Here is a 19,815-nt window from a genome sequence, read left to right as displayed (position 1 = left end):
GGTAACAAAGAAAGAAAAAAAAAAATCACTGATATCGCCTGGGAAAGTAAAGAACGAAAAACAATAGGAATGAAAATGAGAATCCGGTTATACTTGCTTTGCTGATTGGGCAGGAAGTCGTACTTTCTTTATATTTCGGACGAGGATCACCACTGAGTAACTTCATGAATGTTTTCAACGGTGTTACATCTCCTCGTGTATTCTCTTACCGTTACCAGTGGGCTTTTTACAGCCTCAAGTCAGTGGCATCAAAATTGTCACTGTTTACAGACGATCCATTTTCCAAGTTGAGTGGCTCATAGCCACGTACTTTGATTTCTCTAGTAGGTATTATTGAATCTTCGTTTCAAACTTAAGGGAGTGTAGGACTTCTATCTAAATCGCGAAGGGTGTCTCAAAAACTAAGACCTAAGATCTAAGACCCCCTCCTAATCTTAAGACCTAAGACCCTCTCCGAATTTCAAAAACTAACATTTGGTTTGCTTTTTAAAATCAGAACTTAAATGAACAACAGGTTCAAATTTTTGCGCCCAAAATTGTGTGCCCTGGCAAACTGCTAACTTGTCCGCTGAAACTTTTCCTCCCTTTTCAAAGTACCGTCACTTTAGATAGAAGACCAGAGGGTCCCAGAGAAATACAGGGAAATACACAGGAGAAATGAAGGAGAAAACCGGAGAATTCCACCTCCTTAATTTGGACACCTTGTTTGATGGTGTTTAATAAAATTAAAAGTCAAGGTGAATTAATCAACATGGCACGAGCGTGGGACAAAGAAAAATTCTGAGTCCCAAACAGGAATCGAACCCATGACCTCCCGAACACCGGGCGGGCGCTCTATCCACTGAGCTACGAGAACTCATGGAGAACAAGGTCAATTAACTGAGTTCATATATGATAGGTGTCCTGCACACTTCTAGGATCAACGCTATCGAATTCATCGTGAGTGGGACAAAGAAAAATTCTGAGTAGTCAGAATTTTTGACCGTTTTAAAAATTTCTTAAATGTTTTTAAGAAACGTTTTTTCGCAGTTTTTTATAGCTAAATGTTTTAAAAGTCGCTTCTTTTTCATATATTTTTGTTTGGCCAAATACCCACGCTCGTGTCATGTTGATTGATTCACCTTCACCTTCACATTTCATTACTGAGCTTAAAATTCACCATCTTTATTAACTTATCACTACTCACGATGAATTCGATAGCGTTGATCCTAGCAGTATGCAGGACACCTATCATACATGAACTCAGTTAAATACCCTTGCTCTCCATGAGTTCTCGTAGCTCAGTGGATAGAGCGCCCGCCCAGTGTTCGGGAGGTCATGGGTTCGATTCCTGTCGAGGACTCAGAATTTTTCTTTTTCCCACGCTCGTGCCATGTTGATTAATTCACCTTCACATTTCATTACCGAGCTTAAAAATTCACCATCTTTATTAAAATTAAAAGTCGACAAACATTTGATCAAACACTGTAAAACATTCGTTTGGACGGTGATGTTTGATACCGTGTGGTCACCCAGTATAACATCAACATGTTTGGTCAACAAACGGTGTTTGATTTTGTTTGATTCCCGGGGGGGGGACTTCCACGTAGAAAGGACGGGGGTGCTCGTCGTACCTTTTAGGGATTAAAAAAGCAGTTCTGGTACCTCGAAGGATGTTAAAACTCAAAAGGTCCACTGCAGGAGCTTTTGTTGTACCTGTTAGGGTGTTTGGCCAAACACAAATATATGAAAAAGAAGCGACTTTTTGAAACACTTAGCTATAAAAAAAGTGCGAAAAAACTTTTCTTAAAAACATTTAAGAAATTTTTAAAACGGTTAAAAAATACACGACGTTTCAACGTTCTCGGACGTCATTATCAAGTAAAAAAAAAAGAGTATGAATATTCTATAAATAAAAGAAAAGTAGTTCATTGAAAAGAAAAATAGTTCATTAAAAAGAAAAGTAACATAAAAATATGCTAAAAGCTAAACAGAGTTTAGTACTGATGGAGTCATTCTGAGTGTTAAAGCTAGGCCTCAGTTCTTTGATGAATAGCATTTCGTACACAAGGCAGTCAAATTTCCCGTGGCACTTCTTGAGAACACGAAATTGGGCCTCATTAAGAAGATTTTTGTCACCGTGCACTTCTAAAAGGTGTTTGCCGGTAGCCGAATGCTTATGTTCGGCAATGCGTTAATGAAGGTGTCGGGCTGTGTAACCAACATAATATGACAGGAGATAGTGTGTTGTTTTAGAATTGGTACCTCTCAGGGGAGAAAACAATTTCAAGCCACGCCCACAAGGTAAGATCTTCGTACCTCTAACAGAATAAACGAGAGGCGGGTAGCGTATTATTACACAAAGGAATTCCTTCCTTCCTTCCTTTTGATGGGTCTTCTGATGGGTTTTTTGGAAAATCTGCCGGGTCACTTTTATATGCAGGGAGCCCGATCAAGTGATATCCTGGGTGCTCGAGGAATTTTTTTCGCGTTCTTTTGGACCTTGGAAAAAGATTCCTGTGGCAAAAACAAACAAAACAGTCACGTAGTTTAGTTTATGCTGGTTAGGTTGCGTGGCAGTTGTAATAGCCTGGGACACTGTTCGCAGCCTTGACAGTTGTACAAGAGAAGTAAGAGACGAACAAAAAGCTCAGTGGGAGATACCTAATGGTTAGCGGGGGTAGAGGGAGCTGAGTTGGAGCGCAGAAGGGACCAACCAAAATCTTGGCGACAATCTGCGATTTGGACAGAAAACTTCTGCTGGTTTATCAGTTTCTCTGGTTTCTCAATGGCAAAGAAGTATTCACTTAATACATGTAATTAACACTCTCAGTCACGCATCTTTCTAGTTCGATTCTTTCTTTTCGAGTGATCAAGAAAGAGAGAATATATAGACAGGTCTAGTTTTCTGTCAGTCTCTTATTGAGGGCCTTACTGAATTCGAGTTGAATTTGAGCTGAATTATTTTTGGAAAATTTCCTTAACGCTAATATTAGGTTGCTTGTTATTTATTCTGTTTATTACGAATCGGTTAAAACCGTGCATAGAAATGTCAATACTGGAATAAACCTGTTGAAGTTGTTGATCTTCGGTAGGTTTGGACAAAAGTCGTCATTATCGAGTTGAATCATATAAAGAAATAAGATTAAAATCACAATAATATTACAGTGTTGAATATTCGTATAAGGAACGGATCATTAGAAAAGTGATGGTGTCGGGGCTAGGGAGTACGGAGAAACCCAGAGAAAATGAGAGCAAGGGATAATGGCAGGAAAAAATTCTTGCAAAGAGGAACCCAAAGAAAATAAATTCATGGAGAAGAAGGGTTGCATTTTGGTATCAAACCAGTTAATTATAACTCAGCCAAGGTGCGATAAATTTTCCAGTGTTCTGTCTGGATCCCATTTATATAAAGCCAGAGTGTTTGTTTTGAGTCTCATACTTTTGTCAACTCTTCTATCTCAACTAATCACAACTCGTACATTTTGATTATTTCTCAAATTTAAATAGGTCAGTCTTCTTTTTGGACTGACATTTTGGAGCGGAGGGCACTACCGACCCGAGGGGCTGTCCGACAGCCGGAAATACGTCTGCGTTCGCAGGCTACGAATCCGCCCGATTTACCGCAAAAATCCACAATCCATGCGCTTTTTAAGGCCAACTTCGTCGATCCGAAAACCTATTCACCCCCCTCATTAACCCTTTGAACCAAATTTGGGAGGGCAAACTACAAAGAGCTTAACAACTTTCCCGGCTTGAGCTGTCTTCTTAGACTTCTCCACATCAGGTGGCTAGATAAAATTCTAGACACGGAGGTCCTGTAACGGACCAGCATCCTGTGCACACAACCTCTTACAGAAAGCACAGGCGAAATGGGCTGGCCATGTTGTCTGAATGCCAGACAGCCGACTGCTCGAACGGCTGCTGTATGGAGAACTGTGTCAGAGCTAGCGTTTAGTTGCAAAGAATCCCTCAAAGGCCTTGGCGCAGGCATCAACGTCAACGCTTTGGAGTGCTTTCTCTGGACCGTCCCACCAAGCGAGGGAAAATCATCGCATAGAGGCCCAGAGCAAATGCGCCACGCGCAGGCGAATATGGTAGAAAGCAGATTTAAAAAAATTCGTGCAAAGGGTTGCAGTTGGAAAAAAAAAATCTTGCACAGTCAAAAGGCCAAAAAAAAAAAGAAAAAAAATTATGCCAGGTTTTCTGATAGTCTGTCCGTAAAAGGGTTTATTCGGTAAAAAAAAAACCTGTTACTTTTCCCCTTCAGTGCATTTTTTTTTCTCGTGGTCAGCCGTGAGTCGTGATTTGAATAGGCCTTGGCGGATTGTGCTAGCGTAATTTTTGGCATAATTGGAGCAAAAAAGCAGACATTTTTAAACGAGCACTGCCACGGCATAATTAGCAAATTTTAGCACTTTTTGGAGCATAAATTCATAAAATTTAGTAAATATGGTGTATTTTCTACAGAAATAAATTAAATTTAGGTAGTATGTTCCTGCAATGCGTGTCGTTGAAGGCATTTTAAAAACGGTTCAGAGATGCGAGCATTTGGACAGCTGATGGCCGAGCCTAGACAAACTGCCATAAAACACAAATACATTTACAACAACAGTTTATTTGAAAAACATCATAATTTGGTGTCGTTATTTCGCATTTGGGGGCCTCTATGTGCAGAATCTACGTCCTTTTGTGAGCATAATTTCGGAAATCAGGAGCATAATTTGGGAATTCTGGCATAATTTTGGCATAATTTGGCAAAATTTCGATCATTGCTAGTAGCATAATATGCCACTTTTAGGAGCACAATCGGCCAAGGCCTAGATTTGAACCACTTTGGTCCACTTCGTTCACTTCCTCCACTTCCTCCTCATCCTCTCCCTTCCTTCTCCCTTCCCCGCTCCACACCCTTTCTCACCTGGTTATGATTGGCTCATTTGAGAAGCCAAAGATCTTGAGGTATTTAGGGAGTTGTTTGGGGCTGTCTCGAAAGAGAAAGTACTTCTACACAGTTACATCGAAAGGAGTCGGTTCTTTTCTGTTATTGCAGTCCAAGGTAAGAAGTTTAATGTACAGATGCTCAATTAACGCGAATTGTTTTCAGCCAGCTTTTAGTTTAAGCTTGTTTACGCCTGGTGCGTGTAAATGAGCAATTTAGGCTGAATTTTTGTAGTGAGATCAAGTTCGGCTTGAATTCCTTGAAACAGAAACTTTGAAGTGAAGTTTGTCACCTTATTTATGGCATAAAAGCAGTGAAACAGCGAGCGGTACTTATAAAGCACAAGTGGAAGTTAAGTTAACTAGAAGGTAGCTTGTTAAAGTTGAAGCTGTAAAGATTTTGAACGGAGTTGGACGAATTAACGCAGAGCGATCGCGCCATGGAACTGAGCTGACGATAAGCTATGACGTTTGTTTTGAAAATGTCCTCAAAATTCAATTATTGTATTCAATAACAGCTTCTTGCAGGCTGTGTTAATATTAATACTGATATTCTTGCTAATTTTATATTGTTTAACCAAAATATGACAGCTAATGAACTCAAATTGCTTAGCCTAATTGTTATGTGATTTCTATCAGATTCCTCCCGTATGTAAAATTACTGGAAGCTTCGTGAATTGATTGTAATTTTTGTTTTCATGTGTTTTCAGATACTTATCAGAAGTAAGAAAGCATCCAAACCATCGTAAGTATCACTGTATACAAATGGCGAAAATGTCAGCAGAGGAGCTGAGGAAGAAGATTTATACAGACGAGGATGGAGAAAGCTGTTTACGTCTGAGTGGTAAATGGTTGTCAAAAGTTCCTGAAGCCTTGTCTGACCTGACTGAATTGGAGGGACTTTTCTCGTCAGATAATTATCTGAAAGAATTACCAACAAGTATTAACAAGCTGAAAAATCTTAAATGGCTGATATTAGACGGGAACCAGTTGAGAGAACTTCCTCACAGTATTGGTGAGTTGAGTAACCTGACCTGGCTTAATGTGAGTCACAACCAGTTGTCTGTTCTACCTTCAAACATTAAACATCTCAAGAATCTCCGGGGACTGTTCTTGAGTGGTAACCAGTTGACTACATTGCCTGATGAGATTGGTGAACTGAAGGAGCTGGAAGGGCTGTATGTGAGTAACAACAAGCTGACAGTTTTATCATCACACATAAAACATCTCAGTAAACTCCGGGGACTGTTCTTGAGTGATAACCAGTTGACTTCATTGCCTGATGAGATTGGTGAACTGAAGGAGCTGGGATGGCTGGATGTGAGTAACAACAAGCTGACAGTTTTATCATCACACATAAAACATCTCAGTAAACTCTGGACACTGAACTTGAGTAATAACCAGTTGACTGCATTGCCTGATGAGATTGGTGAACTGAAGGAGCTGTTATTCCTGTATGTGGCTGGTAATCCTCTAACATTGGAAGAAAGGAGAAAGGTTGTGAAGCTACCGAATAAGATGAAGTTTCACACAGATGTTACAGGTAAAGATATGAAATGCTCATTATTTGTATTTTATTTTATGTCTTGTGAATGAAGTAAATATTGGAGCATGTAGTTTAACTTAGAAATTACATAATTACAAATGTGCTGCTGACCTTTCAGTGTATCTTTTTGAAGAAGTATATTTAATATATCTGTGAAGCTTATTTAGATTGTTATTGTGGAAAGTTTAACTTCAACTGCATGATATAGGCATCCTTGTTACTGTTCATGAGTAGTGAAACATTTTTAAAATAATTGTCAAGGAGTGTAGTATACTTATTTCGAAGTTTTGTTTGACACTGACTCTATGTGAACGTTAAAACAAGGTTTATAGCTTCTTATACAAAGATGTTTCGACCGTTTGTCCATTTAGGAGTGTAGTGAATGAAATAAATATTGGAACATGTAGTTTAACTTAGAAATTACAAATGTGCTGCTGGCCATTTAGTGTATCCTTTAGGCTGAGAAGAATTATATTAAATAATAGCTAATTTAAGATTGTTTTTGTTGAAAGTTTAATTTTAACTGCATGATTTATATAGGCATCATCGTTTCTGTTCGTGAGTTTTAAAACATTTGTTAAAATTTTGTCAAGGAGTGTGAAAATTTCTTGGTGTTGTGGAAATTAAATTTGGTAATGGTACTACCCAAATACTTCTTTCTCCAATATTGCTTGGTTATCAGTATTTGATTCAATAGTTTTGAGTGAAATTGAAGGCAAACCCTAACCAAAAGAGCATCTTATATTAATAATTTCACTATGAACTGTACAGAATGTAAAAAAAAAATTAAATTGGCAGAGAAGGGAAATACTTTTACTGATTTCATAGTTTCTTTGTGTTTTTAAAATTTGAACTTTTAACTTGGAAATGCAGCTCATTTATGAGTGCAGTTTTTACACAAAAAAATTAATGTTTATATCACATGCACAAAATGGTTAAAAATATCTTTACAAGGTGTGAAATTCCCTTCCTCTTTATTAGCACAAAAGTTTTAATTTTTTACCATATTCATGTTAGTATAGGTAATCATACGGTTTGGAGTTCAATTTGGAATAATTTGCACGAGTGAGTTTTTCAAAAAGCTGAAATTGCACAAGCCGCTTCGGAGAGTGCAATTTTAGCTTTTTGACAAACTCACGACTGTCAATTAATTCCAAATTGAATGAGAAAAACCGTATGATTACTTATTAATAACATAAACATGAAAAAATTCGTGTGAAGGAAGTGCCGGTAGATCTTTCTTGAAGGCATTTTTTCTCATTCGAGAAAACTGTTTTCAAAGTTTCCGGACGAAATATTCGTCATCATTTTATGTGATATCATCGGCTTAGAAAATCTCCTACTTCCTTTCAGCCAATCACAATCCAGAATTACGACGTGTAATTTGCACTGATGTTACACTTTTTGCACTGGTGTTACACTTGAACTGCACTGCTCTCAGCCAATCAGAATTGAGTAATTTTTTCATGAATATTATTATACAGGTTACATTTATCTTTCATGTATGAAGCTTTATATAAGAATTATAAACTACACTTTAATTATAATCTTATTAATTGACAATTAAAGAATATTTTTCTTGAATTTTTATATTAGATCATGTATTTGAACAAAAAGCAGAAGGACGAAGAGCACGACTGGCTTATGAAAAGGCTCTAAGAGATGGCTTTGTGAATGTTTACCGCGGCCGCATATTACTAATTGGTCAGGATCGTGCTGGTAAAACCAGTCTAAAGAAGAGTCTCTTAGGCCTGCCATTTGACCCCAAACAACAGAGTACTGAGGGAATTGAAGTACAGGCTTCAACATGTGAAATAGAAGTTGAACAAGTTAAGAACTGGCATTCCACCCATGAGAACAAAGCAGGATTGCTAGAGTGTTCTAAAGATATATCAAGGATAGTGGTTGAGAAACTGTGTGAAGGAAAAGAATTTAGGGCTGAAAGAAATGATCCCAGAAGGCATAAGGTTTGAATAAAGTTAAATGTTTAGAGGTACAATGTGTAGTTCCAGAAAATATCCATCCCCCCCCCCCCCCCCCACGGAAGGGATTGGAAATTCCAGAGGGTCGTGGGGGTCAAAGGCGCAGGAATTTCTGGAGGGGGGAGGGGGTTGTCTTAATGAATTTTTTTTCCAGACTGGTCTCAATTTTCATACAGTTGTACGTAAAGTTTCGTTTGCATTTTGCTTCTCGAGTTGCGAACGCAAAAAATAAATCTTGCTAATTTAAAGTGCAAAATGTAAATTTTTGTGCTCAGGTTAGGCTGGATATTCTGTCGCCGCTAGAGTCCCATCATTTTCCCGAGTAGCGGCTGGTGATCAAAGCGTATGTTGTGGAAAGTAGATGAGTTAATCGTGACTAATTGAAAATATGTCTGTCGCACTTGACCAGGTACTTCTGTCACTACTATCTGTATCGTTTCAGCTGGAAGATTTCGTTGCATTTTTAAGCTGTCGTCGCAAGCGTGAAAAGTAACGTTTGAAATGGAAGAGTGCATCAACATTGAATTTGCCGAAATTCGGAATCGGTAGATAACAGACTTCTTATCTTGTTAACAATGATTCTTGAACAAGGAAAACAGTACAGTAACAATTATATTTCAGGAGGCAAATATATTTTTCAGTGAGCTGCATGCGATATAAATCAGCAGAAATTAGATAAATAAATGACTTGCTGCTTCAATATTTCTGCATAAAAGCCGAAGACAAAGGGGAAAAAATCATTCGACACCCATTTTGAATCACACAGAAATCATAATATTTACATTTAAGCCCAAGTAAATGTAATTTAAGGGAAATCATGAATGGTAGTGAGTAATATAAATCCATTCACACAAGTTAGTTTACATTCCATGTAGTGTGTAAGGCTGAAATGTTTTCAAACGTGGGCATGGTGCTTGCAACATCATTTTCGACAAAACTTTGAATGAGAAAAAAAAATGTTTTATAAAGATTTTCAAGGTTCAAGCAGGTTTTCAGAGAAGGTGGAGTACAAGGTGGTTTACCACAGGCTAATGCCATCAAGAAACGCCATCAGAAATAAATGCTGGCAAAGTGAAATTATGCAAATTTCGAAATCGGCAACATGTCAAATTTTCACCGCCAGTCGACACGACGCCAATTGTCGCGAGAAAGATTGAATTACATTTTACACGGCTACAAAAAAGTCGAAAATGCATTCTTTTTACTGTTCTTATAGGCAGTTGTAGTCATCTTCCAACATTACAGAGAAGAAAGGGTTTACAGCAAAAGCTTTCACTTCGTTATTCATTAAAACTGGAAGGTATTTTTGGCGCAGTCTGTTGTTGTAATCACTCATGGATGGCACCTCGGATGTGTAGCAAACAAAGTTGCTCTCCTCTGAATGTCATGTACTATTTATTAATAAAGCAAAAAGATATCACTAATATGATCTGAGTTCTTTTAATCCCAATGCAGGACTGATATTTGAAAACATAAAGCAGAGCAAAGCATTGTTTATCTCGTGGTCTCAAATAGCTAGCCGTTGCTAATAAAATTATTTAATATACATATTGTGTTTACACCGAACAAAGCGTGTTTTACAGTACCCACGATAAAAACCTGTGGCAACCATACGCTGGAATTCGCTGCCAGAGTTATGAATGTTCACTGTGACAATACTGTGGTGTACTTGCCTGGCAAATTGAAGAATTATTTTTCTTGTTGCTCACACAACTCGTAGAGCAAGATCAAGAGCAAAGGACTGCATAAGAAAAATATTTGGCACTACTACGTGACAGCCCAAATAACAGTGCAGCTGCGAGGGACATTACATAAGAACGGCAAGAAAACTTAACCCATTGGAAATGTTAAAACCAGTAAGATCTTTGTTGAAGGTCAGGAAAGTTCTGATTTTCTAGCTTCCAAATAAAATTGAATCTTTCAGATATATACTTACAACAATTTGATCCGCCCAAATTTGATACAAAACATGCACTGAAAATTATGTTGTTTTGATTGTTGTGCTTTAAACTGGTGCAGTGTAAAGCGTTTCTTTTTCAGCATTTCTCTCTCAATGGTCTTGGAAATTAACTTTTTTAGTAACTGCTGTTTTGTTAAAATATTTATGAAGCAGAATTGACAGTATGAAATCTATAATTGTCATATCGCAAATTCTGCGATATGCCTGTTTGAGGCAGGCGATGTACCTTCTGGCGATGTGTTGGTCACAATATCCACCAAATTTTTCAGGAAAAAAAGGTAAGGATCAAAATTCAGTATTTTGCACTTTAAAAAAAATAGCTTATTTTTGGTTTCCACAAGGAGTGATAATATTTCCAGGGGGTGTGCGACAAAAAATGGAATTTTGGGAGGGGAGGGGAGGTCCATTTCGTGAGCCAATTTTGGAAAATCCAGAGGGCAGGGGGGTCATAGGAAAAATCCCTTCCTTGGGGGGGTATGGATATTTTCTGGAACTACACAATGTATATTTAACTTTCATTTTACTTTCTTTGGGCTATTACATCAGATCACCTCTCTCAGTTAGATAGCTAATGCTTGCCTGTCTTAGAGCGAGATAACTATAATTAAATATTTGTTATGATGGAGCATATAATTCAGAGGAAATTTCAATCTGTATGCATGGTGTGTGGAAGATATGGAACTGTCAGTCAGGGTCTATTTCTGAGTACCTGTGACTTTTAATTATCAAGTCATTAATCACTCTTTTGTTTGATAATCTATTCTAGGTTGAGGAGATCGTAGACTCTGAAATTTCCTCACCATCAAGAAAAGTAAAAGCAATGTCAAAGCAGTCCCATAATGGTGAACATTTCCCTGAATGTGGAAGTAAAATTGAGCTGAATGAACCTGAGGTAATGATCAACACCACTTCACCTGCGGATGATGTCACAAAGTATGTTCATCAGTTCCTGGAGTATGTTAGAGGTGAACATGTTGAAAGTGATATCACTAAAGAAGAATCTGTTACCAGTTTGGATGTGTGGGATTTTGCTGGACAGCACCTGTACTATGCCTCTCACCCACTCTTCTTATCATCACGTGCACTGTATATTTTAGTGCACAATCTCAACAAGCCATTACTTGCGCAAGCTCAGCCGTGTGTTAGACAAGGTACTTGTGACATTCCTCTGAAAAACCCAAACAGAGAAACAAATCTGGAGAATTTGCTATCCTGGCTTGCTACAATTCACAGTATTTCACGAGTGAAAGGAGAACCAGATATTGATGCTGAAAGTAGGCTGCCCTATATGCGACCTCCGGTACTCATTGTAGGCACACATGCTGACAAACAATCTCCTCAAGACATTGCAGAGATGAAATCAGAAATACAGAAGAGGATTTCTGGTAAGGAATATGGGAAACATGTGGTCCCACCATTGTTCAGCATTGATAACACAAGCTCACTGATCTGGAATAGGATAAAGAAAGTTATCAGGAAGGGTGGAAAGAAACAAAAACATCAAACAGGTATTAAAGTACTAATGTCTTGCTGTGTAAAACTGTTTATTTATTTAATATATAGATATAGCCAAGCCTAAGAGCGGAACTCCTGATTACAATAAGTAAACCTGGCTTGAGCCTGCGATCCAATTGAAGACCAGCACGGGGGCAGCAGTTAACTAATGACCTCAAGAAATGCAATTCTTGGGTTCTTACCAGTATGGTGCTTGGCTAAGGCTAGAAATGAATATCCACAGAGATCAGAGCAGACTCTCTTTCTGGCTTGCCACTGTTGCTTGCTCTCATAAATTTACTACTTGCTCATGACACCAGATTTGAACCTATTTACAAGGTACCTACATGCACACTGTAAGGATATCTCAGTTATATGTAACCACAGGATCAGTATCAAAATGTGTGTTGTTTATTTTTAGAGCAAGAGGGGAAGACAGATGACATTCAAGAACTGCGGAACAAAATCATGGAGGTGTTGAGACAGGAGCCATATATGGGGGAGGAGATACCAGTCAGGTAAATAATAAATACTTATAGTCTTTTTTTTTTTAGTATTTTTAAATCAGCAAGGTATTGTTGCACTGACATTGGAGGCGAAGAAATAGGCCAATTTCAATCTATAATTAAAATTTTAACTTAGCTCTGAGGCTTTGGGGAATAAAACAAAAGAAAATTAATTCATCCCTTATCTACAATGCAATTTCTATTTGGTGGACAAATATAATTGTCACAGCTTAGTTAATTTGCTGGATGCCCAGCCTTAATGAAACCTCTGTTTGTGACAACATTTTGATGGCTTTCGTAAACTAGCAAATCAAATTTTAAGAACTGTCGTGTGCACAGGTAGGGATACACATGTGTGTTGTTTGAATACAAATGTGTGATCTTGACAAATCTGCTTTTATAGTTCTTGCACTCTCATTTTAGTTGCAATTTGAAATGAAAGCCATCAGAACATTAATATTATATGGCAAGGATTTGAAGTAGTTATCCTCCGTTAATCAAAACTTGTTCATTTGTGGATACTATGGCGATCTTCAAGGTAAATAGTACAAATAATGGCTTGTCATGTAATGTGATTCATTTTCTCTGATCTCTTTTAGATGGCTTCTGTTTGAAAAGGTGATTGAAGCCTTTATTGCCAAACAGATTTTTCACATAAATCTGGTGCAACTCCAAAGCTATGCCAAAAAGTACTGCTTTATAGAAGATGAAGATGAGTTTGCTGGCATGATCAGTTTCTACCATGGCCTTGGTATGATTATCAAGCATCGCAGTACAGTTGTTCTGAAGGCTCAGTGGCTGATTGAACTATTGAAGCAGCTGATAACTATTCCACACTTCGATGAAATGGTAGGTAAAATAATTTCAATGTTAGAAATTTCAGTGTTTAACCTTTACCTGATCTTTTCCTCAAGAGGTTGTTGTCACTTTTTTAATATTTGTATAGCTGAAAAACATTAAGTTACAATATGTACACTACGGTATATACACAAACATGTATTTGTTCATCTTTCTATTAATTTGGCCCCTGTAGAAAATGATATCATTCTACATGATGCAGTGCCTATTAGATACTTGTAAATTAATTGATTAACTACCAAGTTAGGAAAACTAAATATCAAATATAAATATTTTCAAATTGTATAGGGGTGAACAGGTTCAAATTTTTGGGCTAACTAGGGATAGTTTGATGCAATAGTGTTGAAATTTTTTTGCCATCTTGTCAACACCAGGACACCTTATTTCAGAGGAAGAGATACAAAGCTGTATTTTCCAACTGTGCTTGTTAATTTTCTGTGTTTTGATTTGAATTTTGCTTAGCGTGGAATCATGCATTTGTTTGAGCTTGTTTGAGCTTAAATTACGGATTTTTTTGAGCTGGAGTCCTGCTTTGTTGGCCATAACAATGCATTACAAAAGGAGTATTGGTTATGAATAACAAAGGCTAATGCTTTTGCAAAAACTCGTTTTAATGTCTTGGGGGTGTGTTAAGAATGCAGGTGCCATGTTGGCTTAAATGCAACATGTTTGAGTGGAGGTGATTTAAATATTTTGTCACATTACTTTGTATTGTTATATCTACGTTGGGACCACTCAGTGAACTTATCATATGCTAGGAATGTCAGTACTACATGAAGAAACATCTCTCAGTATATGTTTAAAATGAACGTATGTTCCAGAATCTCGGTTTTAATAAGTAACTGTTACATGTAGTTTTGACATAAAAGCATTTCCTATTTGAGAGACTGCTAAGTGTACTTACAGTTTTTGCCATTGTCAATATAGTCTTTAGCCTCATGTGTGGCTAAAGTAGCCAGGTAGCATTATGCATGTACTTATAATTGTCATTATGATGATTTTTCTTAGGATCCTGTACATGCCAAGTACTGGGATGAACTGAGGAAAAACGGCATCCTCTGCATGAAACACGTCGATCATGTCTTTTCCAAGTTTATTCAACAAGGTGTTATCAAAGATGACATCTTGAACATGATGGAGCAGTTTGGTTTGATTGCCAAGTTCTCACCCTCCCCAAGTGATGTAAAATACTTTGTACCAGCTCAACTTGAACCATCACCTGATGACTTTTGTCAAATAGAGCAATCCCACACTGATCCTTGTCCTTTGTATCTCCACTTTGTGCATGGCTTTGTCCCTCATGGTCTGTTCTCACAGCTGGTGTCGCAAACCATTCGTTGGTGTTGTAAGAAGACTTGGTCCATGGAGCATCCCATGCTGTACCAAAATGGAGCTTGTTTCTTTATTGGGAAGCAAGTCCATAATTTCATTCTCATTTGCAAGAAGAGTTTCATTAAGATCATCTTAAGGCAAAGAACACAAAGTCATCAGGTGTCAGCAGACAAGTCGGAAGAACTACCTACACTAGTTCGGGAGTTTGTGGAGAGAACTTTGCAAACCTTGTCACAGGAGCTGCCATACCTGAGCGGACTGCAGTATGAGTTGTGTGTAGCCTGCCCATACTGTCATCAAGGGAGAGATGGGGCTGGTCAAGAGTGTTCAAACCATGGAAGAGTGTCATGTGTCGATGAGGAGTGCTTCCACCTCCTTAAAATGAAAGAGGATCAACCACTGATCTGTACTAGGAAGCCCTGGGATGAAGAACACCCTGTCCGTGGCCTGGAGAAATGGTTGTTGAAAAAAACTAACCAGGTATGTGATTTATGTAATCTATATATTTAATGAAAATCTACTTAATGAGAAGAGATCTGTGTTTCACCTGTGTTTGGGGGGTGGGGATGGGGGGCTGTTGGTGTTGGAATTCCTTTAAAGCACCATACAGGCGAGCTGTGTCTGAAAGGAGGTAGTGATTTCAGAAGTTCAAGAATAAAATGGCTTAAATCATCACAGGATCCTGTGAGATCTTGAAGGATTTGTTAGGATGATAACTAGGAATGGTGTTTTAGTTAAGATGCTGGAGAATGAAAAGAGATCCTGTGAAAACTCATTTAGGATCCTACACAAGATACTGTGGAAATTCTACCAGTGTAGTCCAAAGGGTTTGGGTAACCTTTCCTTTGTCTACTGTAGTATGTCAAAGGGGCACCAGCAACTCCTGAGGTACGAATTGTTGTATGGAGGGAATCCGAAAGTATAAGCTTTTCTGAGAAAAATGTTTAGTGGCTGAGGCATTGGACCTCCTTGAGTTCTGCTCCTTTCTCAAGTAATTCTTTCTACTCCATCCTCCCCCAGAGCATTTATTTTGCCTGCCGGTCTTTACTGCAATGCTATAGATGTGAAAGGAAGGTGCAGTGGCCTCATGGTTAATGTGCTTGTCTCTGGATTGAGCAGTCCGGGTTCGAACCCTGGCCAGGGACATTGTGTTGTGTACTTGGGTAAGACTTTACTCTCACAGTGCCTCTCTCTACCCAGGTGTATAAATGGGTACCGGTGAACTTAATGCTGAGGGTAACCCTGCGATGGACTAGCATCCCATCCAGGGGGGAGTAGAAATACTCCTAGTCGCTTCATGCTACAGAAACCGGGATAAGCTCCAGCCTGATGGGCCACTTGACTCATATACAGACTTAACCTACCTACCTTACCTATATATGTGAAAAGTGAACTAATCAACAGGACACGAGCACAGGACAAAGTAAAAATCTGAGTCAGATTTTTTCTTTTTTCTTTGTCCCACACTGGTGTCATGTTGATTAGATCACTTTTCACATTTCATTGCGGAGGTTAAATTATACCTCTGGAGAAATGATTTGATTAAGGTCAGTTACTTATAAAAATTGCAAAAGATTAAAATTGACTGTTTCATGTTGAAGATAATCATTAAGATGCTACAGAGAGTTATTTGCTAATTGGTTGTAAACCTTTTGTGTCTTTTATTGTAAAAAGTCCTCATCAGGCGAAAAGTCCCATACTGGTAGAGTTCATCTAATTTCCTGTAGCATTAAGCAGTAGGTGTATTTGTACCTCCCCTTGGAGGATGCTAGTCCAGTGCAGGGTTACCCACAGCCTAAAATTTGCTATACTCAGTATAGTACACATTCATACACTGGGGTGGAGAGAGACACTGTGAGAGCAAAGTGTGTTTCCCATGAACACAACACAGTGACCCTGCCAAGTCTCAAACCCGGACTGCTTGATCTGGAGGCCAGCTTTAATTGTAGGTGTGGTTCTCTTGTAGGATTTGAGTCCTTCTGCCAGAGTTCCCACTACACAAGATGCACCTGCAAAAGACAATCAAGGGAAATCTGATACAGCATTGAGTGTTACTCTGTTGGCCAGTGAGTGGGATTCATCTAAAGGAGGCTTGTCAACCGTAAACAGACAGCTTGCCACAGAATTGGCCCAAGATGAGCAAGTAAACGTCACCCTCTTAGTCCCACAATTTTCCTGTTCTGAAGAAGGGAAGAGGACTGCTGAAAGCCACAAAGTGTCCATTAGAGAAGCAGAGAGACGTCCAGGCTATGATGACCCCCTTGACTGGCTGAGTTTCCCACCAAGAGACCTTGCTATTGACATCATAGTGGGTCATGGAGGGAAGCTTGGTAAACAAGCCCAGGTCATTAGAGAGTCGCACGGTTGTAAGTGGGTGCAAGTAGTGCATACTGCTCCTGAAGAACTTGGAATGTACAAAGACTATCCAAAGGCCATTTCCAAAGGTGAAGAGAAGAACAGAACCGAAGTAGACTTGTGTAAATTGGCAGATACAGTTGTCACAATTGGACCCAAGTTGAAGAAAGCATACTCATCTTATCTGCGCTCTTGTGAGAAACACCAAGATATCATTCAGCTGACTCCTGGCACGTTCAGTGAATTTTCAGACATCAGACAAGCAACAAGAGAGGGTGCCAACTTTAAGGTGTTGACCTTTGGCCGTGGTGATCCTGAAGACTTCAGTCTTAAAGGATACGACATTTCTGCTAAAGCAATAGTTGAACTGAAAGACAGTTCTAAGACTTATATTCTGGTGTTTGTTGGGGCACCTGAGGGGAAACTGGATGAAGTTGCCAAAAACTTGCTGCAAAGTGGAATCTCTAAAAATCAGTTGATTGTCCGAACATTTATACAAAGCAAGGAAAAATTGAAAGAGTTGTTTTGTGAAGTTGACCTTGCCATCATGCCGTCCAGGACAGAGGGATTTGGATTAACTGCATTGGAAGCCTTGTCTGCTGGTCTTCCCATTCTTGTGAGTGGAAACTCGGGATTTGGAGATACACTGCGCACTCTACCACTAGGCAAGCCATTTGTGGTGGATTCTGCTGATCCTAAAGAGTGGGCCAAGGCAATTGAAGCAATAAGTCTGAAAGACAGATCAAAGCGACTGCAAGAGATTAAAGCACTGCGGACATCTTATGAAGAGAAGTTCAGCTGGAAGGAACAGTGTGAAGCCCTTGTTGAGAAGATGAGGAGTTTGGTTAATGGTAAGGCTTTGATTTAAATAAATTTACATTAGTAAGATTCACCGGATTTGTTTTGTGGTGTTGTTTTCTCCTGTTCATATCTGTTTCACGAGATATCCACAGAATGATGCAGTAATTGTCTGTAGCCCTTTTATCAAGTTTTATAGAACAATGTTTACTTTAAGTGGATCCAGGTATGGTTCAAAGTCAGGGTGTGAGGGTGATGGGGATCCTAGTAAAGATATAACGCCTTTTTTCTCTACAAAAAGGGGCCCCTGTGAAAAGCTTAATTAGTTTTTTAGTTCTTTACCAAGTGTTTTGACAAGAGAAATTGTACTTTCCAGTCTGGTGGGTCCAGACATATTCCAAAACTGGGTTGGGGCATGTTGGGGGGTCAAAGTGAAGTTGCCTTGTCTTCCTATTAAAGGGGAGCATGCAGAGAAGCTGGTGGGGTGTGGGGACAGATGGATTAATTTGATTAATTCTTTTTCATAGCTTCAGAAAAACCTGTAAGACATGAAGCATATTTCACAAGTCAGTGTAGAGACTCAGCACAGTCTGCAGCAAGACAGATCACAATTGAATCTCCACTACCCCCAGGTAAACATGTAGCAACAACACTAGGATGTAGCAATATTTTCCGGAATAACAGTGTGAACATGGAACGAAACAGGGGGAGGCATTACTCCCAGAAATGAGCTATATGGGGGTGTGGGAGTCAAAGGGCTTGATTTTTTAGCTTTTTTGGTCTGAAAGTTTTTCAGATTTTGCCTCGTTGCTCTAGATACCGTAAATTTTTTACTCAGAATTGGTAATTGATTTGTATACTTCTTTTACATAGAGAACTTGAAAGCGTATTTCCAGGACCATATCATAAATATCTTTCCATGGGGCTGTGCATATGAGACTACACACTGTCATTTTTGGTTTCAAATAGGATTTGAAGTAACAAATGGCACGTTCCATCCAGGCCAAAGGTTTGAGTGAGTACCCCTTGTGCAATAACCTTAATTTACATATTTTTTCTTTTAGATCTGCTTGGGCAAATGTTCATGAATCTTCAGCAAATGCAATGCGATGTAAGCAAGGTCAACAGTAATACTGATCTATCAGCAGAGTTGGAGAAGATTGCATCAGACAAAGGCTTTGTGATTTCTGACAATGAAGGGTCAGGGAACTGCATGTTTCATGCGCTGTCTGAACAACTGAACCTTGTGAAAGGAATTGAGATCTCACATGGAGAATTAAGACAATCCATAGTGCAGTACCTCAGAAAGAACCCAAAACTGGTAAGTTTAGTGTTTTATTTTGTTGTTTCGGATTGAAATATCTTTAAACAATAATTTGGAGCTTGGGAAAAATAATGCTCCAAGTGATCAGACTCCAGCATTTGTGTCAGCATTTGAATTGGACTTGCAGTCCGATAAGATGGCAGAAAACTGGACATTACCATGAACCTGTAGGGATTAGTTGCCTTAAAATAATTTGTTGTGAAACAAGATCTCAATACTTGGTTCTCCATTATACATAATTTTAACTTTAGGGAGGGACATTTCTGCCATCACACGTATATGTGTGTACTGACCTCGTTAAAAGTTAGCCTTTTTATTCTCCCTTCTTACAGCCTGATGGAACAGATTTGTTTAACTTCATCAATGGATATCAGTCATGGGCTGATTATCTTACAAACATGGAGCAAGATGGCACATGGGGCGATCACGTGATTCTGTATGCAACTGCAAACCACTATAAAACCTACATTGACGTGATCAGCAGTCAGTCAAATCACCATGACCTTACTATCAGGCCTGATGGTCATGTGATCAGCACCGACCCACTTGTGTTAGGCCATGTTCATGAAGTCCACTACGTCAGCCTGCAACCCAAACAAGGTGAGACTTTGGACAACACACTGAGTTATATGACAGTTTATTAGTGATGTATATGATTGCAGCCCATACAAGGTAAAACGTACTATCTCAGACTGTTGACATGTCTGTTTGTCATGTATATAATTTTCTATATTTCTCCTGGG

At 38.8% G+C, this 19,815-nt stretch overlaps 1 protein-coding gene across 2 annotated transcripts in view; it reads left to right on the top strand.

The window, feature by feature from the left end:
- The first annotated feature begins 4,892 nt into the window (after window positions 1-4,892).
- Window positions 4,893-19,815, top strand: part of LOC110066280 (uncharacterized) — a 77,392-nt gene continuing 62,469 nt past the window's right edge. Inside the window, exons 1-11 of one of the 2 annotated variants that reach the window (XM_089271245.1) lie at window positions 4,893-5,035; window positions 5,628-6,460; window positions 8,060-8,430; window positions 11,172-11,913; window positions 12,321-12,417; window positions 13,005-13,254; window positions 14,272-15,075; window positions 16,562-17,801; window positions 18,276-18,380; window positions 18,813-19,069; window positions 19,405-19,672. In XM_089271245.1, coding sequence (XP_089127371.1) covers window positions 5,683-6,460; window positions 8,060-8,430; window positions 11,172-11,913; window positions 12,321-12,417; window positions 13,005-13,254; window positions 14,272-15,075; window positions 16,562-17,801; window positions 18,276-18,380; window positions 18,813-19,069; window positions 19,405-19,672 — 4,912 coding nt within the window. In that variant the 5' untranslated portion in view covers window positions 4,893-5,035; window positions 5,628-5,682. The remainder of the gene's footprint in view (window positions 5,036-5,627; window positions 6,461-8,059; window positions 8,431-11,171; window positions 11,914-12,320; window positions 12,418-13,004; window positions 13,255-14,271; window positions 15,076-16,561; window positions 17,802-18,275; window positions 18,381-18,812; window positions 19,070-19,404; window positions 19,673-19,815) is intronic. The other variant, XM_089271246.1, reaches the window with a different exon arrangement.

The sequence above is a fragment of the Orbicella faveolata genome, unplaced genomic scaffold (genome assembly GCF_042242905.1).
Source record: "Orbicella faveolata isolate gen_17 unplaced genomic scaffold, um_ofav_v1 contig_34, whole genome shotgun sequence".
NCBI lineage: Eukaryota > Metazoa > Cnidaria > Anthozoa > Scleractinia > Merulinidae > Orbicella > Orbicella faveolata.
The sequence above is the reverse complement of the archived record's forward strand: the minus strand, read 5'-3'. Positions and strand labels throughout refer to the sequence as shown.